Source organism: Mixophyes fleayi, chromosome 5, assembly GCF_038048845.1.
Source record: "Mixophyes fleayi isolate aMixFle1 chromosome 5, aMixFle1.hap1, whole genome shotgun sequence".
In the NCBI taxonomy this organism is placed as follows: domain Eukaryota; kingdom Metazoa; phylum Chordata; class Amphibia; order Anura; family Limnodynastidae; genus Mixophyes; species Mixophyes fleayi.
In genome coordinates, this window is record NC_134406.1 from 237,556,111 (window position 1) to 237,583,727 (window position 27,617).

General features: G+C 38.1%; 1 protein-coding gene across 1 annotated transcript in view; it reads left to right on the top strand.

The window, feature by feature from the left end:
- Nucleotides 1-27,617, top strand: part of LOC142159092 (uncharacterized) — a 304,132-nt gene that overhangs the window by 258,029 nt on the left and 18,486 nt on the right. The window contains exons 23-24 of the mRNA XM_075213684.1: nt 17,859-17,952; nt 19,264-19,325. Of these exons, the coding sequence (XP_075069785.1) occupies nt 17,859-17,952; nt 19,264-19,325 (156 nt within the window). The remainder of the gene's footprint in view (nt 1-17,858; nt 17,953-19,263; nt 19,326-27,617) is intronic.

A 27,617-nucleotide genomic window follows, 5' to 3' on the forward strand; every position in this document is an offset into this window, starting at 1 on the left:
TGCTGCCAACTAATGTAAAATGGGTAAATCATCAAAAATAATCTTACAATTTTTTTTTGTAAAAGGTACCTCTGTATATAAAGTTACAACAATGTTGGGGATATAATAAAATAGTTCTTACATTTGTTTGTTTTTGTTACTCTTACATTATTACCATTTTTTAGCAATTGATCTACTTTTACGACAGCCTTAAATCTACTTCACCCATCCTTGTATCATAGGAGGGCTGATAAAATTTTATCTAAAGGAATAGCAGATGGATGTGATCTATGCAGTACCCGCAAACAATTGGTACAGCTTTACATTTTTACATTGGCTATTATGAGAAGAAATTCAGAAGAATCAACACAAGCTGGTGGTCATGTCATTTACTCCTTTGCGTCTAAATCTGTTGAGTGACAGTTTCTACCAGGGAGCCATGAATTCTATTTAGTTAGTGTTGAGCTGAGTGCAAAAATATTGCCCTAAACACAGCTCCACCTTTCAGTGACAGTTATCATTGGTAAAAACGCCACTAATTCCGAAGCACTCGGGCACACACGAACGAACTGTACTGTACAGCAGCCGCTGCGCTGTCAAAAAAGTGTCCACGGCGTTGCTGTATTGTACAAATCAGAATCGCCGAAATGGAGCTGTTGCACATGCGCAGCAGCTTTCTCTCTATTTTTTTTTGGGGGGGTGGGGAACCCCCCCTTAAAAATCCTGCGTTTCCTCCTGGCACTGTACTCACATCACTCACTCACATCAGTCCCTGCCCCATTGAAGCTTACAGTCTAAATTCCCTAACACACACACACAGACTAGGGTCAATTTGATAGCAGCCAATTAACCTACCAGTATGTTTTTGGAGTGTGAGAGGAAACCGGAGCACCCTAAGGAAACCCACGCAAACAAGGGGAGAACATACAAACTCCACACAGATAAGGCCATGGTCGGGAATTGAACTCATGACCCCAGTGCTGTGAGGCAGAAGTGCTAACCACTAAGCCACCGTGCAAACCGTAGAGAAGAAAACAAATTCAACTAGGAACACCATCAGATTAAGGTCAAATAACCTCTAAATATCTGTTGCCCACATCCACAGCAAATTTTGACTTTTACATTTATTTTATTGACCAACTATTGTAGCTTGTGTAGGGGTTGTCATGCACAATCAAAATCTGATCTGAATGTCTAGGATATTATTGTGTAGGGCAGAAAATAAAGAGTTGTTGTTTGGACCAGCAGTGGCCAAATTGCTTGAAGATCTGGCTGCTTGGAGGTCATGTTGACTTTTCAGATAACAGCAACTGACGGAGGGTTTTAGGAAATGTTGATGTACGCAGATAACATTTTATTTTTCTGTAGAGTATACCTCAGTAATTTAATCATTTAATAAATGTTCTTGTAAGGAATAAAAGCAACTTCCTATTTCTGAGACCATGATCTTTCATTTAGAAACACATTCCAATGAATGCCACAATGCCATATCTTATACTGGCTGAATGATTTGTAGAAATAATTAATATTTGAAAAGATCAGAGAATAATCAAATTTGTGATATTCAGCGGATTCAAATTATAATCCTAAACTAATATTAGTGCAAATGAGGAGTTCATATTGTGATTGCTCTCATACTGTTTTTAAGTACCTATACACTCCACCCATTTTTTATAGTGAAATGTTAATATATTTATCTAGTGAAAATGATCATGTAAGCAAAGTATACTAGAAGTCCTGAATATGTATTAATAACTGAGAACTGTTGATGGATTTAAAATGTAAGATTTTAATAATGACTTCTTATTGCATTTTATTGCAACATACTTTTATTTGGGATATGGGTACAGTTCCATGCTTGTAATGCTACTTTAATATGATTTCATTTAATAATAATCTTTGTGCAATGTGTAATATTATATGCATGCATACATGATCCTCATCTTTCATAAAGCAGGTACAAGTTATACAATTAAAGATCCAACTGCTGCTTCCATTCTGCTTCTTGTATTTCAATATTAAATTGAAAGAGAAAAAAAAGCAAATTCAGTTGTTAATGAAAAATGTAGATGCATGTAATATAATCGTCATAAGCCACATATTTCCTATGCATCTGAGGATTGTATTGTTATCGGAATGCATGTTTGGTACAAAAACGTTACAAGCCAGCTCTTCAGTGTTGGTTCAGTATCTGGCAGAAACTTTGCCAGTGGCAATACAGGCAGAAGTGTAATGAGATAAGATTAAGACCATATTCACCCAAATCTGAAAAGTTGGTTAACCTAAAATACAAATTTTACTTCCATGAAGTCCAACATTACCCAAACTGGTCCAACACTTTGGTTCCCTCTTACACCGAGGCAGCACTGTTTACAAATGGTTAGTTTTGTCAGTGCTCTTCTCCCATTAATTTCCATTCGCATGAATTGAATGTCCACTGTGTTATGGGTATTGACAATACTTCATCATGTTTGAATTAGGGAAGCACAGTAGGGGAGAAGATTGCAGAGCTAGAGCATTGGAGCCTTTGTTTGGAATCTGACACATTAGGGAAGGGCCTTAGCTTGCCTAAGGAGTCTATAACAGCGAGGGATTATATATTACTGTCCAGAGCAGTAATGTATAATGCAGTAATGTATATTCCATCACTACTGCGGGCCCCGAAGGCATCAGGTGAATTGCATGCACAGTAAACAATCACTCCAACCTATCCACTTGTGCATTACAGGATTAAACAAAACAGGGATGGGTGACATCGTGGTTCAGTAGCAGAGACTGCGTACTCCTGCTTGTATGCATGTTTACACCCCATAGGCTGCTCATGCACCAACCTCGCCAAGAGAGGGTGGACCATGAAATCATAGGCTGTTGGAAGTGTCCTTTGCGTTCGAAGGTGAATTGGATGTTCTTGCGTTCACTGACGTATAGATCGTTTCTGGGCATGCACAGTGTAAGTTAAAGCAAAATACGGCACGTATCTGCATTTACGTTCCTTAATGAATCAGGCCCACAGTGATTACCTGATAATCCCTTGCAGACATTTGTACTAATTTGTTTTATAGTTTGATGAATATACACTTTAAACTATGGCTTTTTTGTTTTTATTTTCAAATTAAATATATGCTATGCATTTAACAGTGTAAAGTAGCAATTATGTTTTGAGCTATTGTTCAGGTGGAATCCCCCACCTGTAAATGCCCTGTAATACAATACCATTTACCCATCACATATACAAGTTATGACTGCTGAAATGAGAACATCATTGCCATATGCTGAATTTATAAGGAAGGCTGGGTTTGTGTGTTTTCCCTGCTACCATCAAACATTGGCTTTTTCTTAACTTATCCTCTTCTGATTATTTGATATATGAATGTTTCCTAATTTCTGACATAAATTTGCCTTTTGTGCTATGTATAGGTCAGATAATCATGACTGAGTTTTCATGTGTAAAATACCTATGTTTTATTTTAATCCACTGTACTTACAGATGTCAATATTCTTTTATATTCAGTAGACCAGTGTAATCCATTATTGGGTAGTAACGAAATAGATAATATATATCTTAAAGTATGCTCTCACCTACTGCTTCTCACATGTACTGGTGAGTTCAGCATATTCTTGAATGAGCTCAGATCAGCTAATATTAAATTAGTGCCATTGGTTGGCATGTCATACTGGGAGTTGTACAACAGTCAGCTTGTCTAATCATTTAGAGGTTGGGGTCTTTGTATAAATATTCTAGAGTTTGTTTCATTGTTCCAGGGATTTTACAGTTTGTATATTATTATAACAACTCTCAGGTATATTCAAGTTGAAGATCTTACTAAATTATCTTTGCCCCACACCAGTGCAAAATGCAAATTCTAAATGCAAAATGCGAAATTATAAACTGCGCAAAAAGAGGAAATTCATTGCTAATCCTAAAATGACAAACAGAATGACAGGTGGGGGTTCAGGTGCAAAACTGTCTCTTATCTATCTTGTTGTCTCATATCTACCCATTTATATCATATCTATTTATCTCTTATACTTATATATCTTGTAACTATCTTATATCTAGCCCCCATCTATCTTCTATCAACCGCTCATCTATTTGTTACTATTGCTCTTACTGTTGTTGATTTGTAAGGTGCCACTGAACAGTGGGTAAATCAGGACATACATAAAACAGGGACATTCAAGGTAGACAAAATAAATTCAGATGTGAAAGCAAAGACAAAAGGAGCACGTGTATATCCGAGTGGAGACTGAGATAGTTGTGATCCTGTACCCTTATGGGGAGTATAGGTGTTGTAAGGTTAACTTTAGTAATAGGTGGGTTTTTATTTATTATTTAGGTGAAAATTTAAAGGTTTAATGGCTGGGGGAGAGTCTGATTGGGTGTGGTAGAAAATTCCATAAGTGAGAGGTGGTTATCAGGTGCGGATTAGAGGCAGATGTTAGGGCTTATGAGGGAGAGCATTTGGAGATGAGGTTTGAGATGTATGAAGAGATGGTGGTATTTGAGGTCTTTTAAGGTGAAGGTAAGCAAATTTAATTAGTATCTCGCATATATATTGCTCTTGCATCTATTAGGTGTGTATCCGTCTTACATTGTGGCTGGAGCGGGGCGCCAAATGTCTGAAAATAAAGGTTAAGGCCACTTGGCTTCTCTTCTTGCTAATACTTGTTATATTGGTTGTATATATTGTGTGTTTTACTATACACTGTTCTTAAATGTCACCAGGTGGTTTTACTAGAAAACTTTATATTATATAACATGTCCCCTAATGAAGCCACCTTCACTTTGGCTTAATGGGATACCCAGCAAACTGATATGACACAGACTGTTAACTTCTGGCACAACACTTTGAGAGGCTTCTTCCGCTAGTGGTTTGCCATAATTGGCTATAAGTATTATTTTTCTGGAGCATTATTTTTCCCAAAGAGACTGGTAAGAGTTAAATCAGGAAATGTCTCTTGGTGACCTAATACTGCATTGATTTTGCTCATTTGTATGGCTAGTGGGACCCTGTTGTTTAACATCACTGCCCATAGACTTCCCAGAGCCAAGCACCACAGGGGGCTAGAGGCCAATCTGATGAAACATTGCTATCTAGCTCCCTGCTTGGTAACCTGAATGTGACCTAGCTCCAATACCTTGGGAGCCTGACCGGCAATAAAAGGAGGTTTTTCTCTGGTAACTAGAGTTTTACACTAAAAAGTTCTGATTAGGGGTTACGACTCCTATTGGGCTGGTCAAGAATTGCTCGACTGTGTCAGTGTGTGTGCCTGGCTAAAGAAAGGTAATACCAGGCTTGGTCCCTGCCTTGTTGGCAGAATAGTGAAGACATCGGAGCTCATCAACTGGATCAATGCATCGGGAAGCATGATTATAGCTCCTCTAATAAAGTGTGTGTGTTAGTCTGGTCCGGTGAACCCTTTGGTACTGGTTCATAGAACATGCTTTAATTGCTACAGTGTGTTGTGTTTTACAATAAAAGTGATTTTACTTGTACCACTATGTTTTCCCAGGTGATTTTGTACCCACTAGAGGTAGTGGGTATGCCTGGCTGGTATATGAGGTTGCCATGTATTTTGCAGCCTATGATTAACACTATAATTTTGTACTTCCACAAGGCTAGAACTATAATGCCATGTTTCCTGTACATGTTGTCACGTTTACAGAGATGCTTAATAATGTTGCAAACATCTTTGCTAGAGTTGTAATGGGGACTACAAATGAATCCTGTTGAACTTGACTCTAGTCTACAACTGTCATCAGTTGTTCTTAAATAACTGAGCACAACAATCTGCAGTTTTCTCATGCAAACATATTGTTTAACGGGAAAAATATTTTATATAATTTCACTTTGAGCTTTTAACTCCTGCCAGATTGTTAGAATTTTTAAAAAATATATATATATTTAAAAAAAACAAAAAACAAAAAAAACATTAACAGCATAAAAAGCAATCTAGGAAACAAATTGATATTGAATGGAGTAGCCCGGTGTTATCATTACTGCCTCACAGCATCTGGGTCTTGAGTCTGAGTCCAACCAGGGCCCTATCTGTGTGGAGTTTGTATGTTCTCTCTGTGTTTGTGTATGTGTTATGGAATTTAGAATGTAAGCTCCAATGGGGCGGGGACTGATGTGAATGATCACATATTCTCTGTACAGAGCTGGGTAATATGATTGACGCTGTAAAAATACATGATACTAATAAATTGAACTAAACTGAGCATGCATTTTAAGGTAATGTATTCAGCTAGTTGAGCAGATTTAGTGAACCATTTAAATTGTTCCACATTTACACTTTGTTTAGTGACATCTAAAACACATCATAGAACACGTTGCTAAGCCTAGCAAAACGTACTTCACATATTTTTATGCAAAATAATAGATGTTTTCTTACTTATGCACAGCTTAGAGGTTTCTACCGAACATCCCATATAGGTAAATACTTTGAGACAATTGAATAATGTGACTGCATTGCTTGTGTAAGTTTGCCTTTTTGAGGTAGCTGAAATGAAGAAAATGGCTTACAGATTTAGCCGTAGATGGAGTTTGAAAGTAACAACTGAAAAATGATGTTCATAATCTGAATTGCAATGAAACCAATTATCTGTACTGTGGCTGCTCGCAGGGGAATTCTCCTAAAGGTTTAGTATTTCTTAAAAGAAATTAAAAACAGCTGTAAAAATACCATAAAACAAAAATAGCAGCTGCAAAAGAGATTAACATTCCTAAATTTCATTTGAACCTGATATGTTATTTTTCCAACAGCAACATATATATTTTTATATATATTATTTATGAAATTATACATTATAAGAAGAGAAAAAGAGCAGCATTAATCACTAGCACGGCAAATTAACACCATTTCCTTCATTATTCCTGTCGTTGGTTTGATAAGAAAATAGTTAAAATAATTAGTTTTAATGAAAACCTTTGCAGATTTAATAAGAGCAGTAATATGGACATGTAATAATTACATCTCCTCTTTTATTTGACGCCGTCAGAAGCATTCTATTCCGAGCATTGTTCACTGTTTTAAAACCTTCCACTACTCTTTTTTTTTTTCCTTTCGATCTAGCAGTAGGGCACAAGTGAAACAGCCTCTAATCCATTTCATAAGTCTATTAAAGCTGGTGCAATACATAAAACAGAGCTGGAGGTGGTGACAATATAAAACAGTGTGTTTTGTCATGTTGGCTGAAACATATGGCAACCAGTTTCTCAAGAGCTGATCCAGATGGCAACCACTAATCGATTCTTTATGTCGGGTAAGCGGCTGTTTACTCTTTCTCTTTCAAAGCACTGCTGCGTAGTAAATTTACAAATAATGTAATGACCCATGTATGTTGAGCTAATAGGAGTAAACTTTCAAACAGAAAACGGTTAATGTGGCAGCTGCACAGAGGAAAAAGAAATATAAGAACTGACAAGGAGATTTGATCATCTTTGGGAGGCAAAAAAAAAAACCCGGTAATTATTTTGTTAGTCGTTCACACAACAGCGAATTTTGCAATAAAGAAGATTCCTGGACCTCTGTACATCACATGGCCTAATTTTCCAAGTAATCTATATTGTTTTACTTTTTTTCAGGACAGATTTGTTTAAAGTGAAATCCAGCCTCATAATAAAGTTGTTAGCTGAAAAATGTTAAGCTTAAGTTTCATTCTGTTTGTAAAGGTTCAGGGCCTGATTAAGGGTTTGGGCCGCCCTAGCTCGTAATTCCCCTTCGCCTTCCACACCAGCTGATATGCGGTGGGTAAAAATGAGCTTGTCCTTAATTTAAAATCCGGAATCAGAACTGTATATAAGAAGGGAGGAGCGAATGAACTCCCGAGGGTAAAGATGTAGAGGGAGTGGGGAATTAGCGCCTGCGGATATCCACATTCTTTTCTCTCCTACTCACTTATGCTCAATCGCCAGCTTGGGAGTTTGTCAAGATTAAAACCTTGCTACATTTTTCTTTCATGTTTTCTTTTTAAATTGGAGAATCTTTTTATATTTTAAAATCAATTATAGTTTATACCTCCATCTGTCTCAATTTTGCACCCCCAAAAGCCTTACTACCTATGCTGCATGGATTATAGATAATCAGGCCCTGTAAAGGTTGATTGTTTTGTATGTTAGTGGTCTATAAGTACTCACGCTACCCCCCACCCCACCCCACCACTCTACCTATCCCAGCCCAGTCCCTGAATCTGTACCCTGGCAGCAGCATTAATATCATACTTGCCAACTCTCCCGGAATGTCCGAGAGACTCCCGCATTTCGGGTGGGTCTCACGGACTCACGGAAGAGTGTGGCAATCTCCCGCATCTGAAAATGCCACGATTCACCAGGAATCGCAGCCAAAATTACGCGATTTTAAAGCCCCCCCCAGCACGCCTACCTGCCCCAGGGAGGCTCCCGGACACCAACTCCAAAAAATTGGTAATTATGATTAATATAATGTGTTGAGGCACTCAAAGCCAAGCTGCCGTTCATGATATCACATTCTGATGCAATAAGGACATGCTGCCCCCTTTTATCATTCTGTATGTTTTGGTTGCTACCGATACACCTGCAAGAATGAAAAATTGCTGTTGGCCTCGCCAGCAATTTTCTTGTTGATCTTCCTGGGGCAGGAGTATGATTAGTGCCACGTTTGTACCCCAGAGTCTGCTTACACCCAGGGCAGCTGCTGCTTCTGTCCAGCAGTAGACTCAGCTCGGAGCAAAGGTCCAGTGTAGAACACAGTTCTGTCTCTGAAGAAATTATGGATCTGGTGGATAAAACATAAAGCAGAAATGGCAGTATAGATCGGGGTGAGATTTGTTTTTAAAGATTTTCTAACAACCCCCAAATATTTCCACAATCACTGGTGGCTTCCATGGTACCCTTTTCTTTTTCCCTCCAAGACCCAATTACTACACTTACGGACACTATCCTGTTGGAAGGCCCATGCCACAGACTTGTATTGATTAGATTCCTGCCTCCACTGCATACAGTGATCCCATATACACCTTGTTCTTTCTTCAGTTGTCCTGGAGCACCTAGTACAGAATGACGTGGGTTTTTTTTTAGCTTGTTTATCCAATTGTGTTTTTTATTGGTCTACTCCAAGTACATTTTTGCTTTAATGTAACTTCCTAATTATCAGCATTTGGCAATGTGATTTTTTTGGGAGTTGTTTGCTTGTCCTTTTCCATTTTAATATAATTTTAATTTTCTGTGGAAGGCCAAGTGTCCTATTAAATACAAGTTTATGTGAAATGAAAATGAACAATCGTTATGTCAGGAGTTTCTGTACTGTTCCAAATGACAATATATTTTGTTGACTCGTATAATGTTACTGGTAGTACAAATATGGTAAATGTGCATTATAGATGTATTGCCTTGTCTATCCCAAAATACATAAACTGCTGTGCCTCTTATAATGTGCTTTCATGTCAAAGGGTGCACAAGAGATAAAAACAAAATAAAATAAAATAACTAGAACCATGAGAACTATAAACATAGTTAATTATTGGTTTTAGATTTGAATATAACTAGACCATGTTTTTATTGTTCTGCAATGAGGTCATACATAGAAATGGTTTGTAATTAGATAATAACAATGTTGGCTTGGATAGATACCCTCTACAAATCTTAATGCAAACTATCAAAAACAAGTATATTGCCAAAAGTGGCATTGTAAAGTAAACAACTCCCTCGTAGATCCTTCTGTCTCTTATTTAAGATGTGTGTACAATGCTAAGTCAACAGCTCCATAAACTAAAAGAAAACCGTTTTGTTGCCTTCGTTTTTGGGGGGTTGATATTAATCTCATGAATTTCTAGTTGTCATTTCCTTTTGTAGTCATAACTGTGTCTTTTGTTGCACAGGATCAGATTTTGAATTAAAATAAGATGCGTGCATCACAGAAAATGAAATGAAAGGGACTAGTCTCTTGGGAAATGTGTAATCCTTTTTATAAAGCCTAACTCTCCACCAGCTTTTAACATATTCACAGCTTATAACAACATATGAAATGGTGTATGTTGTAACAAAATATCAGCCAGATCTGTCCTTCTTAGCATGTTTATTTTATGGCGTTTCATTTGAAATAAACCAGAAGTATGATATGTGCATAGACTACTTAGGTTGTGTTTAGTAGTAATTCAACAGAAGTACAAAACAGAAAAGCTATATTTTTTTCCCTTTCCCTCATATAAGCCAGCAAGGGCAAATGACAGCCATGCCTGATGGCTGATATCTTTTATGGTACAGCAGTGACATATTTTATGCATCACAATGAATGATCAAAGATGTCTCTAGAGTCATTCTGTCATGGAATTTTACCCCATACCCACTGCATTTCTTTAAACCAAGAGGAATAAAAACTGAGAAGACTTAACTTCCTCTGCCTACTGATAACACAGAAACCGCAATATTTGAAGGTTGTGTTTTTCTAATATTTTTTCGATCCTTACAGTGTTTATTTTGTCTTCTCTTTTTGTAATATTGAACCTTAGATCAGCAGTTCAGGGTAAACACTACAGTTTACATGTATCTACAATTGTTCAACCAGGCACTAGACAGCATAAGTGCTTCCACTTTTGGGCAGCTACAATACCCAGGATGCTTAGTTATTCACAGCCGGCAGAGCATGATGGGAGATGGGTGTGCCTAGCTATTCTGAGCCTGATATAGCACCCTCTCATTCCTTGTACAAACTAAAATAAAAATTTATGTATATCAGTAATGTACACTGACATGATCATCAATGTACACTGACATGAATATCAGTAATGTACATTGACATATCAGTAATGTACACTGACATGAATATCGATAATATACACTGACACAAATATTAGTACTGTACACTGACATGAATAACAGTAATGTACACTGACATGAATATCATCAATGTACACTGACATGAATATCAGTAATGTACACTAACATGAATATCATCAATGTACACTAATATGAATATCAGTAATGTTCACTAACATGAATATCAATGTACACTAATATGAATATCAGTAATGTACACTGACATGAATATCATTAATGTACACTAACATGAATATCATTAATGTACACTAACATGAATATCAGTAGTGTACACTGACAGGAGCGGACTGGGACTAAAAATCAGCCCTTTAAAGGCATTTAAAGTACACAGGCCCACCTCAGTTCCAGCAGGAAAGAACCTGTGTGCCGCTGCATAGCAGCGGTGCTGAAAAGGGCGTGAAAACATTACATTTATCACACCCTCCCAGCCACATCACGCCATTGCCCCAGGCACATTATGACACCCCCAGCCCACTGTATTTATCTATGCTTCTGGTGCTACTGACATCCATAAGGGTTGGAACTTCCTGTAGAGTTAGCAGGGAAACTTTTTGTCTCACGAGATTAGCAAATCTTGTGATACTTAGAGCTCCTCAGCTTGCTCTGTGGTCTGTGTCCTGTCCGGGAACTGGGAGCAGCTATCAGTTCCCTTCCCCTAATCAGAGCTGGATTAAGGCTCAGGGTATTTAAGACATCAGGGCCACTATTATGGAACATGGTTATCATTTTAGACATACACACAGCCCTGGTGTTAAAACAATAGCACTCACGTTTTATAATTAGGCCTTCCTCCAGTACCCACAATAATAATATTTACATGTAATAAGTAGACCTATTTCCCTCCAACCAGCCCCAACATTAAATTAACAGTATACCCATTTACTCAAAACATATTTCCCTCCCTCCAAACAGTCCCAGCAATAAATTAAATAGCATTAAAGTTTAATAAATATAGCCATTTTCCACAACCACCCCCGGCGTTAAATAATTCATATTCACATTTAATAAATAGCCCTCCTCCCCCAAATCAGCCCCATATTCAATTGATAGCCCTAAACCACCCCAGCATCAAATTAAAGGTTTCTTCACCTCACCTTAAATAATTAGCCACCACCTATACTCCACCATTAAATATCCTACCTCCCACACTATATTAAGATCCTCCCTTCCCTCACATATTATTTTACAATACTGTGAGTGCTCACGCACACTATATGAACATAGCCAAACATGCACACTATAGCAACACGGGGCCACACACGCACACTATAGCTACACAGACACACTATAGCCACACTATAGCCACACAGACACACTATAGCCACACTATAGCCACACAGACACACTATAGCCACACAGACACACTATAGCCACACAGACACACTATAGCCACACAGACACTTACCTTGTTACATCCGATCCCGAGCAACAGCACCTCCTTCCTGTGCGCTGGTCAGTGAACGGAGAGTCAGTGAAGTTCTGCCTATGCAAGTAATCACATGGGAAGACATCTGTCACGTGGTGCCGTCTCAGGTGATTACTTGCATAGGCGGCAGTCACTGACTCTCAGTCCGCCGAGCAGCCAGTCAGTGTACAGGGCCAGTCCGGCCCTGTACAATGACATTTATATCAGTAATGTACACTGACATGAATATCAGTAATGTACACTGACATGAATATCAGTGATGTACACTAACATGAATATCAGTAATATACACTGACATGAATATCAGTAATGTACACTAACATGAATATCGGTAATGTTCACTATAAAAAAAAATAGTAATATTACTAAGTTAACCATTATTAGGTTTAACCAAAATGTAGAAATAATGGATTTAGGTTACAACAGGAAACAATGCATTGTAATAACATTAAGGGGCATTTTATTATTGGCCTAATTTCCCCCCATTAATTATCATCCCTTATTGCAGCGATAAGGGTTGGTTTTCCTCATTTATTAAAGAATCATCCCGGGACAGCGCGTCTGATAAGAGGTTGTCCAGGCAATGACTTTATTTTACTAACAACTCTGGGATCTTACCCAGAGTCTTTAATGCCCATGAGGGACATTATTTCGTGCATGTGTAGAGCCATTTTCGGGATTTAACGGAGGTGAAAGCACAAAGTCTGCGATGCTCTCCCCATAGGGCAGAACGGCTAGCGCCATATTACGATAGCGTTAACCATCAAGGTCAAACTCTGATAAATTTGTTGGCGCTATATAAATAAATGATGATGATGATGATGATGATGATGAAATTTGCCCAGACTGCAGTATTAAGAGGACTTCAGTATTGTTCGGTACTTTGCGGAATGCTGGAGATATCTCTGATATCTCCTGTTATAGGCTATTGTGAAATTGACTCTATACTTAAAAATGTCTAAACCATATGGAAAAATCAGTTTTCAAATGGTTTAAGGTTTAAATAGGTAAATAGATAAATAGGCCCATAAGTCTTTACATTTTACTGCACTGCACAAAATGTGCTGTATATCAAAACATCCTGAGGTTACATATCAACTGGCATTAAAATTATCCGGTTTACATGTGCTTAATACAAGTTATGTGCATGTAAAAGGTTGTGATAAGAAAAATCATAGTGAATATGAACCGTACATATTTGCGGTTTTAAATCCATTTAATATGTGTTGCGCTGTGTTGTGTTATTTTTAATAGTTTTGCTCCATTTCATTATGTCAGTTGCACATCAGAGGAGTTTAAGGTTTACATTCAGTGAAAACTCAAAACTAAATGCATATCAAAAGCGTACAATACAGTTTATATGTATTTCAGAATTTGTTAAACGCATTTCAAATGCCAGTGGATATGTAGCCTTAATTTGCTTTGTAATAGGATCATCATTGCTTAGTTGTAGTTGACTACCAGTTAGAGAGTCTCTAGTTTGCCAGTCTATACTATCCTGGGCTCTGGTTCACGTTTACTTGTTTTCTAAAAGCACCAAGTCACTATACATTTAATTTACGTTTCTTCAGACTGCAGCCAATCGAGATGTATTTAAGTGGACATACCATAACTGCTTTCACAGGATGCTTTCAAACATATGGATTTTAAGGATGTCATTAATATAAATCATGCTATCTCAACTGGCAGGAATGTGTGAACCCATGTGGCTAAAGAACAATATATAAGTAATACGCTATTGAAACAGGATGTTAGGAAAACATAAAACAAATAATGAATAAGCTGTTAATACTCAGAAGATGAATTTTACAGGTCCTACTTCATCCACTTCTATAAATGTTTCATATTCAATGTCTGAGACTGGAACTGCTGCAGTTTACAACAGGAAAAATGATGATGTCATCAGGCTTTATTGAGGCGGTTTGCCTGTGCTTAAGTGGCTTTATTAAAGTTTATTATAGCTAAACTCCCTTTCTTTCAACAGTTTTGTGGCACAGAGAGAACACAATGCAAATGTTGGGCATGTACCTTTGTTACGTAACTTTTATTGTTTGTGATAAACAAGGAGCACAATGGAAAAACAAAACTGTACCTAAACAGCATGAAGCTGTGTGAAGGTTATAGTATGGCTAGTCCATAGGCTAAAGAAGTCATGGTGATAAATTATGCATTCTGAGAAGTGCTTCGAGCCTTTGTGTTTTTAATATACAAATCCTTTTGGCCTTACACAGGATTTATGGTGAGCATCCGATGTAAGCGGAAAATAGAAATAATGCAGGGATAGCTGCATGTATACATTATGTGTGACAGTTACATCTTGGATAGTATACATCTCTCCATATAATCAATACGATTATCAGCCTCTGTGCTTGAATATCATTAGATTTATCCTTTTTTGAAAACACTGTGTTACTTTATGCTGCTTTGCGCAAATAATCACATGAGACTAACAATCTGAAATCTAATTAAACAGGTCAGTATACTGGCCTAGAATTGCTTAAAAATTGTATGAATGGGTCATTGGTCGCTCATCCTATTGTAAACATAGAACATGGTTTTAAAGTTCATGTGACACAATTAAATCTCAGCATTGTGCAACCAAAGGTGATGGCTGTAACATGCATTAAAATTATTATGAGTTAAACCTGCCTGTGTAGATCAGCATGCAGGAAACAAGCTGCTGAAAAATGGGTGATCAGCGGTAAGCAGGACCACAGTGGGTAATCTCTGGCACATGGGCAACGCTTCTTGGGGCCTCATCTAGGCTGCAGCGCATACACCACCTTGGAGGAATATTACCTTACTGACCTGTAGGAAACTGTTGGTCTGTGCTCTCACGTTCCACAGCCTATAATCTGCTGCAGATGTTGCAGAAGCGCCATATGCCCTGACCATGATCACCCCAGTCGGCCCCCCAAGTGAGGCCTAGGCACCTTGTACTGTCATAATTTTCCGGCCTATTGCAGCAGGGGGCCAGGCCACGATGATGCTTGAATAATGTCATAAGCCCCGCCCGCTGTCATTTAATTAATGATTGAGAATGGAATCGGGAGGTTGCCCTGCTCTCCTGGGAGTCTGGGGGTCTCCCGGACACTCTGGGAGAGTAGGCAACTATGGTTTAGCAAAGTTAAAAAAGAGATGCCTATTTTTAATTTTTTTTGTTTACTTTTCTTGCATGTTTTTTTTAGCCATGGTAGACTCAGGACTGCCAATATGTCAGATATAAATTTATATACATTTATATGGTGAGTCTTAATTTTTTAATGGCATAGTTTTCATATGTGATATGAAGCAGCCTGCTTTGGGTGTGACCACTATGGGCCCTGGGTGAGAGGGGCTTCACCCTGAGGTCCCCACTCTGAATCAGAAGAGAGGGTCTGGTGCCTGTGCTGTGGAACCCTATTCTGAACCTTACTAAACATGCGATGGACCCACACATGCTCTTTGCCCTTCTGAGAACAGACAGGGACCCAGGCAGACTGGGGCCACATCACAGGGCCTTCCCCCAAATTGTCTGAGGCCCGTCACTGCGGTGCTCTGCCCCTAGTTGTGACACTCTGCTACTAATTACAGTAGTTGACACCTGTCCCTGTGTTTCAGGTTTTTTAAGATTTGACCCTGGAAGTAATTTTCCCTAACAATGCTTCTGAAAATATACCGTATATACTCGTGTATAAGCCAAGTTTTTCAGCACATTTTTTATGCTGAAAAAGCCCCCCCTCAGCTTATACTCGAGTCAATAAGTTTCCCCAGTTTTCTTTGGTCCTCAGCTTATATTTGGGTCAGCTTATACTCGAGTATATACAGTAATTTGATCCACTGCATTGTACGTTTTCTCTAGCTCTGTGTAACTTTGACTATGTTGCATGTATGAATAGATTCACAGCATCACTTCTTGCCTTCTGTTTACGTGATGATATATTATTTTTACTCTGCATGTTGTATAACCTAAGATTTATTAAGGATGAACTCACAACTGTATCGTAGTGAAGTTCCATGACATTTATGCCTGCATCCTGTCTTTAAACATTGACAGTCGGATATTTAATTGGTATTACATATTTACCGTATTTGGTGGTTCGTGTATTGAGAGGATATTTTGTTCCCTGTAAAACCAGTGAGATGTTCATCTTGTATGCTCATCTGCTCATGGACTGTTTGATAACCCTCCTAATTCTCGGAAGATTCTTTTTGCTGATTAAGAAACACCAACTGAGCTTGAGGTTGACATTACTGTTTATTTTTATGTACATACCCATCTTACAGAGGCCAATAAAGTGGACGTGCTATGCACTAACTCACACGACAATAGTGTATTTTACTTGTACAAGTTTAAGGATGATGTACTAAGCCTTCTCCTTACCAAACATGGCTGTATTTAAATCCCCTAACCATACTTGCCTACTTTCCGGAATTCCTGGGAGGCTCCCGAATTTCAGGGAGTCCTCCTGGTCTCCCAGAAGAGTAGGCAAACCTCCCGGATTCGCCAGAATTCACGGCATTGAATGGCGGGGGCTGGTCTTAATCGTGTCATTGAGCCCCGCTATTCAATGCCGTGAATTTCGGCATTTTATAGTGGGGGCGGGGCTGTGGTGACGTGATGACGCCTCCTCCTGCCCCCTGTCACATGATTTCTACTCCGGGATCTTGGCATGTTATGCCCCTAACCTATGCCTCTTAATGTGATTTGCTGGAAAGTGATCTGTTATGCATGTCTCAGTACTAGCCCAGCTTGTGAAATATGGAGCATACTTTTTTGTAGAGCAAAGTTTGCATGAGGTTTGAGTACAAGGCCCACAGTGTGGCCCACAATCAGAAATCATTTTCTGTTTGTCAAAGGCATAATTAGTGTAAGTACTAGTTAAGAAGGCGGATCAAATTTGAAACAGTTTTTTTTTTCTAATGTGCATTGGAGGAAAAACTTAATATACCATAAGTATACTAGGTTATAAATTCATTCCACTATGTCACTTAAGTACACAGCAGGTGTGCTTTAGTGACATAATGGGAAGGTAAGGCAGAAATCGCTGAATTACTGAACCTCCTCCAAAACATGCCAAATCTAGTGAAAACTTCATATTTTCTCTAACAATGTTGTTGAGCATGGTCAAGTGTTATTTGTTTTAGTATATCCTCCTTTTATCTTAATCACTTTATTTCACTTTGGGTTTTTTTTTAAACAGTTTCTCTACAAACGTGCATTTAATATAATAAGTGGTATCTGTAATGTTACTTGAGCCACCAAGGTGAAAATAAATGTAGTCTATAGATCCTGGTGGAACAGTTTTCCTAATGGAAAAATTAACATGCTGTGCTTGACTTTACCAGTGAATAAGTTTTGAATAAACCATCTCTCAGCCTAAGCGTACTTTTGTTTTATTTAGCAGGAACTCTGCAAAACGAATTGTTTTTGAGATAGGTAATGTTCCAGTTTAATATTATTCCATATCAGCCTAAATGTATCACATGGTAATACTCACTGTGCCTGAGAAATAAATATTTGTATTGTGCTGTGTAAAGTGACACTTTTGTAAAAGAATAATCTCATTTTATTGTCTGTGCTTATATTCTTTTTCCTATTTTTTTTCTGCAGAATTAAATAGTATATCTTTAAAATGTATTATATTTGTCTGCAGCAATTTCCAGAAAAGGGAAGATGCCTTGTCCGCTGTGGTTAATAGACTTAAAGCTGAACTGGAAAAAGGAAAAATGGAAAATGAACAATTAAAGGTAATATAATTTTTTGCATTTTTGAATAGAATCAATGTAAGAAAGGGGGTGAGATATTGAAGAATGTATCCTTGGAATGATCAGTCATGGCTAAAAAAGTAAATAAATGCAAAATAAAGCTATAATCAAGCTACTAATATCCCCAATGAAACTAATAATGGCTTAGTCACACTTAGTGTAATGTAATTTGCATTGGGAACTGAACTGCCATTGATATCATTGACCCTTATGTTGGACCTGTCTAAAATATATAGTCCATTTATATTTTCCCCAGGGAGAATAGATAGTGGGCCTGATTCATTGAGGAAAGTAAAGCATAAAAATGAGTAACTTTGCGCCTTGGCAAAACCATGTTACAATGCAAAGGGTGCAAATTAGTTTATGATTTTGCACATAAGGAAAATATTGGCTGTTTTTTTCACGTAGCACACAAATACTTGATTGCTTATTTGTTCACTAAAATTTAAAGTTGATCTAGTACATGCCCTACCCCAACTATTAATCTGTCCCCACATTTTAAATTTACCTCCCCCACCAATGCAACATGGTTTTGCTAAGGTGCAAAGTTAGTCCTTTTATTTGCTGTAGTTTCCTTAATTAATCAGGCCCATTATGTCTAAAACCACACACTGTTTAGGCATCAGGAGATCAAGCCACAAGCAAGTTTACGTAGCTGCAGGAGAACTTACTTAATTTTAAAAGACTCTTAAAGCTAAACGACAACTTACCTTACATTATAGCGCTACTAATAACATTTACTAATATACGCTGTATGTATACGTTTCCATACCTCGACAGAGCTTCAGATTGTTTGACATTGTATTTAGTTTATATTTTTGCTATATAGTGGAGTATCCGTTATAAGAGGCTGCAGCGTTGGGATTAGTGACGGAAAGTATGCTGTGTGTGCAGGAAAATAATATCCTTCACAATCACAGCTTTATATTCCATGTGTTTTGTTCTGATAAGTAGCTTGTTTACCTCATCGTATATGACTAACCTTAACAAATAAAGCACCCTCATATAAATGCCATTACTCAGTAAATTCACCTTGGCCCTATTAAGCAGCTCTTTCGCTTATAATGCCCTTTTGCCTCCAGATTGTTCCTTTCTGGTTACGTGTCTCTAAATATTTTCTTGTGTGATAACATTTTATTTATTGTTTAGAATTCAGCTCACAGAACACATTTAGGACATCTTACCCCTTTCTGTTGAACTGCGAAAAATAAGAATGTGTACGATGTAAGTACTTAGCTGCATGCTAGTCACAACTTTACCCATAAAGCCATTTCATCTTTTTGGTTTGTAAAGGAGAATAGTTTTGAACAGCAAGAACTGCTCGCCAAACTTAGAAGACAGCTGAAAACATCAGAGTAAGTATTTGTATCTTTTATTTCACACCGCATTTCTCTAAAGCATCCTGAAGCATTGACACAGAGTATACAGACATTAAGGCAAATACTTTGTATTATTACTTCTGTTTAGATCTCTCTCTTTCAACAAAAGAAATGTTTGTTTTGATTTACTTTCTATCAGAAGTGATGCATGTGGAGCAGGGACTGATTTGAGTGAGTTCTATGTACAGCGCTGCGAAATTAGTGGTGTTATATAAATAATTGATGCTGATGATGATGTGGAGCAGCGTATTTGCCTCAGCATGGTACGATGGGGCGGGATAATCCTGAAGCAGTTTATCATTGCCGTCTACCAGCAATTGGTATGTTTAAGTAAATGATCCTGTTCATGGATACTTTTTTTAACTTTTTTTTCTACATTTAGGTAAATCAGTGGTTGAGATGGAGCAGACATTAGTGATCAATCTATGGTTAGCATAACACTGCATATCCTAATGACAAACCATTCATTTAATTGGGAGAAAAGTGAATCACAGAAGCTATATGCTACAATAAACCCTACTTTATTTGTACATTGCTAAGCAATACAAGTGTTGGTGAATACACACTGTGACATTTACGTGTTTTTTTACTATAGTGCAGTGGCTCCCAAACTTTTGCAGTTCGCGGCACCCTTAGAATCTCCATATTTTTTTCAAGGCACCCCTCCAAAATAATTACCGAGCAGTCCCGTTTTATAAGTACAAATAGACAGATAATTGGCGCTTCTCTATTGCAAATATATACCTGCTGCTGAAAATAAAATAACAAGATAATTACCGTTTTATAAGTAGTTGGGTCAAAAAACCTAAATTTAGGTCAGGACAGAAATACTTATTTAGTTGTATGCAAAAATACACATAAATCCAAGGGAAAATAATATTTTTATATATTTTTTTCCATTATATTTCTGTCAAAGAATAATTTACAGCTAACTCACTCTGTGCCCTCCTTCATCTCCACACACTCTGTGCCCCTCTGCATCCATTCACTCTGCCCCCTCTGCATCCTCACTCTGCCCCCTCCTTCATTCTTTTGCCCCTCCATTGCTGTTTCCTACCACCTTCTTTCTTCTATTTCTTCTGTCTTTTCTTCTTTCTTCTTACCCAGTATCCTCTCTCCTGCTGCTTGTCACTGAATGTCGGGCGTGATGATGTCACACCCGACATTCAATGAGAAGCAAAGAGGGAGGAGGATGCTGGGTCCTGGGCGCCGCCGGATTGGTATTTTTTTTTATCCTCTGGCCACGTCACCCTTGTGACAGCGCCGCAGCACCCCTGGGAGCCGCGACGCACATTTTGGGAACCTAGGCTATAGTGAATAAAAAAGCCATACAACTGACATTAAAATATTGGGAACATATTAGTTAACTTATATTGTAAAAATAACAACAAAACCCATTGGCATTAATCAAGGGTAGAAGAATATAATGGTGGGCCCTAAAGTAAAGGTTTAAGGATGGGGGGGCCAGGTTTAAGGATGGGGGGGCCAATCTTGAGTTCGTCCTTGTGTGACCTCCGCTTTGCCTGTCTGAGTATCCACTTGCAGTGATTGTAATAGATTACAGGCAGTGTCACAATTGCAGCTGTTGCAGCGTGTACAGCGGCTACATGCCGCCCTCCATTGCCACTGGACCCCATCGCTTTTACAAATTGACTTTAATATCATCATTAACAAGCCCCTACATTTTATATTTTAAATCGTTACTATTGCATGTGTAATGTATGTCATGTTCTTTTAACAATACCTTCAGTATTTGTGAAGTTTCATGTATGGCTTACAGTCACACCTACGGTTTTCACCATTAAGACACTACTCGTTTAGTTTCCAGAGCAACATGGAATTGTATCCATAGCGGAAGCAGCCATCTTGTAGGATGATTTTTGGTTCAGCCCACGAACTTACCACCTTCACTCTGTGTAGGCGGCAGATTTAGCTAATAACCCTCATTTCTGATATCACAAGGATATGGTTATTCCACTAGCTGTACAATTATTCATCTTGCTTTTGTTAGTGACGAGTTTTAGTTATCTGCTGATAGCCTTAAACACGAGCATATAATGTGACAAAGTACTATATAGTCATGCTTCTGTAATATATTACATTAAAGTTACAAGTTACCCTTAAATCACTGCAAAACCGAGGAGCCGTGGATTTCAAATTTAACATAATTTAATTGCAGGTTTTTCACATCCGTAGAAAACTGTACTTTAGAAAATTGTGATCTTCATACAATAACAACACCGGGTTTTTATTATAAAGATGTCAGTGTTAGTTGGAAACATAAACATATTTTTTATTCTGATATTAGCGCTTCTAGTGATCAATGACAGTGTGCGGAGTACATTACAATTTAGTTTTGATCAGCAGAATGCAATTATTCACAAAACTCAAAACAGAAGGCAAACTTGCAAGAGAAAGAGGAAGAGTTATGGCTTTCTTACAGAGCAGGTAATTTTAATATAGACGAGATTGGTCCAAGTCCTGCAGTTTGGACTGATAGATCATCTCACAGAACTATCATTTTAATAATCTCAATGACAGTGCAGCACTGGATACTTGGTACACTATTATAAATTAAATTTACGGCAAATGTCATAGCCGGGAATATGGAAAGAAATCCGTCATTTGTGTTTGTGGAAGTTAAGATAGGGGAAAAAATTTAAGATTCTGTGACAAAACATAACAAAAATGATGTATATGCTGTGGCGATATTACCAGTTGTATGCAATTTCCTTTTTCCATTACAATTTCATTAATATACTGGAGTCACAACTGAGTGTGCTATACTAGCACAGCATGTTCTCAGAACAAATAAGCACACACCTAGATGACTAGTGATAAGAAGAAATGGCAGGTTTGCTACTTGAAGCGGAAACGGACGCTGCTTTATGTGACAAATTTGCTTTAGCTCAACACTGAATGTGTGGATGGTAGACATGTTTATCCAGTGTTGTTCTTTAAGGATTCTGAAATACATTTTGTAAGAACTGTGAGGCAAAGCACAGCAGGTAGCAATAGAAAAAGCTGCAGTAATGTTGCAGCTCTGATTAGAACATGGCTGAGTTAAGCACGGGTAGATAGAATACACATCGATAAAACTGAAATTTCTCCTCTAGATCTCATCAAATGTTCAGTGGGCGACATACAGTATTCAGCCATATAATAGTTTCTTATAAAGAACTGTTTTTATTTCTTAACAAGTGGTCTACATTTAGGTAACCCCTCTCCCCCCTCTCAATTTAGTGTTGTAACACAGAAGGGGCCCCTTTCATGAACCCCCCCAAAATGCCCTAATATTTGTCATGCGCGCGCCTATAGCCTGGAGACTATTTAGGATGGAATGTAGGTTTACGTAGATATTTTGCATGTTAATTGTGGATAACGGGATCAAAATAGGCCTGACATTTACAAACAAATGTTTTCAATCCCTGGAGTGCTCAGTGATGAACAGAGCTGTATTTACAAGTGACTCTAGGTAGTGAAGCTGACACTGGCCACAAATTGTTTTTCTAACTTGTTCATAGAATATAATACTTTTTTATTATTTAAAAAAAAATTGTATTTAAAAAAAATACTAATTTTAATGTAAACAGCTTATTTTGAATCTGAGTCTATCGTACATGATTGTGGCCATCTAACCGGTGGAATTGCAATCTGATTCAAGCATTTTGTTTGTGAATATTCCCTGAATTAGTCGCAACATACTATTACCCCATAAAATAACAAGTGTTTTGTAAGTGTAGTGTACAGTAGCAAAAATGCAATTAAAGAATAAAAGGTAAAATAAGACTATATCTGTTTTGATTACTGAATCAAAGCTGTGATACTTGCAGACTGCAGATGTATCATGCAAAACAGAGTGCAGCTCAGTATAAGGAAAGCTAATACAGTAAGAAATTACAACATAAAGGTCACTAGCAATGTAATGAGCATACTGAAATATAATAAATAGGTAATAATACTATCTACAGGTTGCATTAAAATGTGTAGGGAAAGACTACCTAGGCTGTGTTCGTTATGCAAACACATCCACAGGACACCATTCATCTACATTACATAGAGAACGCTACAAAATCACGCATTTGTGTTTATTAAATGAAACTGAAGAATGAAACTGAAGACCTGCTTCGTAAAATAACTTCCAGAGACTGATTTATTTTTATTTCGGTGAAAGATCAAAGTTGTTTATCTAGGGTGCTCTTGTGAGTTTACTCCTTTTCTCTTTGGTATTGTTAACCTACACGTTTGGCTGGGTCAACCACAACACTTGGAAAAGATCGCTTCACCTCATTTCCTTAGCAGTCGTGCTCATAGCATAATAAAAACCTTGCTATTTTTAGAAGCATGACTATTGTATGCCAGAATTTTTGTCAAAACTATTGCCCCACTGTAAAGTGTAAAAGTGGACCTTTTATATCCCAAATGTTGCATATGTTTCATTTGGATAGCACCAATGATCATATTGGTGGGCATTACTTGTGATGGACTTATTAGTAGTCATTGGTATGGATTAGTGATCATTATAACTGATGGTCATATGATTGGGTACTACTGCCAATGGGTATAAGAGTGGCCATATTAGTGGGCATTACTGCTAATGGGTTCATTAGGGATTATTACTGATGATGGGCATTTTAGTGGGTATTACTTCCAATGGGAATTAATACTGGTTGCCCTCTTATTGTTTATTACTGCTTTTCGTGGGTACTACTGCTGATGGGCATATTAGTGGGTATTACTGCTGATGGGAACATTGATGATAATGACAGCAGCATTTGGAGGATGCAGAAGGAGTAGGAGTGTGTGGATATAACCTCTTTTCTGCCCTATATTGAAATCTCTCTCCCACTCCTTCATTTGCCTAGGTGTGAGGAGTGGAAAACGAATTGGTCACACTATGGCAGTGGTGGGCAACCTGTGGGTTTCTAGTGGTTGTCTAAAGACACCTGCTAAACAGTCTGGCAGGTGTCTTTAGATCAGTTGCTGCTTGACTGGATCCTGGAATGTCGGGGCCCTATTTGGTAAAAAAAATGTGTACTAGAAAACTCTCTCCAGCCTTAGGGGTAAATGTATTATGGTCCAGTTTTTTCAACTCGCCGGAAATCAACGAGTTTACAGCTAAAATTTAAAGCGGCGCTAGTTTGTAAAGGCAAGTTTGCCTTTACAAGCCAGCGCCGCTTTAAATTTTAGCTGTAAACTCGCCGATTTCCGGCGAGTTGAAAAAACCGGACCATAATACCTTTAACCCCTGGTGTTAAATCAATAGCACCCATCTTTTAAAATTAGGCCTCCCTCCAGCCCCAACATTAAAATAATAGAATTCACATTTAATAAATAAACCTGTTTCTCTCTCTCCAAACAGCCGCAGTGATAAATTTAATAGTATTTATGTTTAATATATATAATCAGTTACTACAACTATACCCGGCATTAAATAATTCTTATTCATATTTAATAAATAGCCATCCTCCCCAAACTCAGCTCCCTATTAAATGAATAGCCCCAAAGCACACCAGCATTAAAGGTCCTGTCACCTCACCTTAAATTAACAGGCCCCACTTTTAAATAGCCCATCAATAAATTAAATTGCCCCCCATCCACCTCACAAATAAAACATACTACTCCCTCCCTTCCCTCACTCATTATATTAATATACCGCCCCTCACACATTATACTAACATACTACACCCCTCACACATTATGTTAACATACCCCCCCTCCCACCACTCACACATTATATTACCCTACTCCTCCCTCACTTACACATTATATTAATCAGGGCCGGCGCCCCCTTGCAAAAAATAAATTTGCAGAAAAAATAAACAAACAGCAGAGTTTGTTTAAACAGGAGAGATCACAATCCAGACACATTTACATTTAAATACACAATGCAGTCCTCTGTAATTAAACATAGAGCTTTGTCTGTGGGCCTTTTCCCTATGCTAGCACACACAGACCCACAGCTAAACAAAGACAAGAGACCCCCTGGTGTTATGTACATTCATACATGACTGGTGGACAATAATCCTTTTGCCTAGGCTGAAACAATGGACTAGTCTGCAAGATAACAATACATACTGGCAGACATTTTAACTACTTTAAAAATAGAATATATACAAGCTTAAATATGACTGACAAATATGGGTAGTTTTAATGTTCATGCTCCTGAGGATGTGACTCCCTTCTACTCTGCCTCTACTTTCAACAGCAGAGTCTGCAGACCTGCCCATCCCTAGGCTGGTTGGGTCACATAAACAGACAGTTCCAACTCATATTTGTAGGAAACTAGAAGTATAAACAAGAAAAGATTACACATAGAAGAATAAAAAAAATTGTCCAGCCTCTGGACCGACAGTATAATTGCTATAGAAATGTGCTTGGAGACTCTAGGAGATAAGGAGCCGGTTCTGATTGGATGGGCCCCATAGCAAATGGATCGCATGCTACGCATGTAGTTATACCACTGTGCTGATAGGTCTATCCTTTGTCCCTTTAAAACTGTCAGTCATATTTAAAAAACATGTAGAAAAAAAAAATGTGAGAAAATGTGTATATTTTCATTACATTTTGTGTGCTACAATTATTAAAGTCGTTTTTGGGACCCTATGCACAGATGAAATTGTAAGATACGAGTTGCAATTTAGCAGAAGCCAGTGTGAAGTACTTCTAATATATTTATCATCATCTGTTTCTGTGAATGGTTAATAATGCTCCTAGGAGCAAGAAAACGGTGACACACAGCAACTGTGGATTCAGATCTCAATTAGAGAGCTGGCCTTTTTATAGAAACTAGTCTATAGGACCAGTTTTGGAACACAGCATGTTTGTTGTCAAATGAAATGTTGCAGTGCTTGGGACAATCCTCTATGAATATTTTAAAATGCTTTTTTGGTTATTGTATGATCGTGGTGAAGCAGAAAACGTTTGCATCACTGAAAGACCTTTTAGCAATAAGTACTGCACTTAACATAGAGTCTGAAGGTGACAGTTATGAAATCCATAGTCTTTATGTATGTAAGGATATGTATGTGTGTATATAATCTACATACACACACACCTTTTATGCACCTGCGATTTATCCCCCTGAACTGTGTTTACTACCCAGTTAATACTCTATAAATATGAAGAATATGCCAATAAAGCTCATAGTTTAAAGTGAGACCTGCACTCACTCTTTTTAGGCTGCATTGACGCAATTTGTATCATCGTGGCCCCACCGAGCTGCGTTATTGTGCAGTAGGGGTGGGGCTGTGATGACGCACATGTCAGACCTTGCACACCACATTCCGCGGCATCAGTCTGATCATAAACAGCTTTCTGCTGCTGATCACACTGACACTAATTATGTTTCCTCGAGCGCTGCCTGAGCTGCAGCCAGCAGGAGGCTAATCTGCAGTCAAACTGTGGTATAGGAAGGGTTTCTGGGCAACAGGAAACACCGCCCATTTACTCGCCTCCATATCCATTATGATTTTACTAACAAGGAGCTATTTATCATCCTTTATTTGTCACAAAATACGGTAAATGTTATTGAGAACCACAAGATTCGTAGGAGGAATCCAAACTCCATTTGTTTCTAATTTTGCCTCTTATCTCATAGCTCATTATCAGAAACGGCCCAGAGCAGAACAGAAAAATTTTGTGTCATATTTCTTTTACAGCACAGCGAGAAGGCCAAGCACTGCTTCAATCCGTATTTCGTCACAATGATGAATCCCGATTGATTTTTGTTTAGAAAAGCAAAATTTAATTCTTTACTTTTTGAATTATAGGGCCTATTTCAGATTGGGAAGTCCGTTTGCGTAGCGTTTTTTTGCTTTTTTATCTCACTGCGCATGCTCAGACAGTGAACGTACGGCTCTTCAGACCTGCAACTTTTTGGCAGTTTCAACTCCTTACACCTGAATAAGCGTGGCGGGAGAGGGAAGGGGTGCTGTATAGTAGGCAATCATTCCGACTGGGACGTAGTTGCAGTTACTGCTGAAAAAGTATTTTAATTTGCGGCTGGTCAGGTACAGGTGTAAGTAACGGATAATGATAATGACAAACTAGCAAACCATAAGTGTCTGAGGGGTGTGACTGTTGTCAAGCAGAAGCATCTGCTACTCAATCAGACGCATCTTCAACCCTAAATACAGCACACATACGAATGCACTTACGTGTGCCTTTTTCACAGGTTATGCTTACGCTGAATCAGGCCCATAGTGTTTACCAAAAGAAAGCATAAATCTATTGGTAATTAAAGAAAAAAATATCTACAACTATATT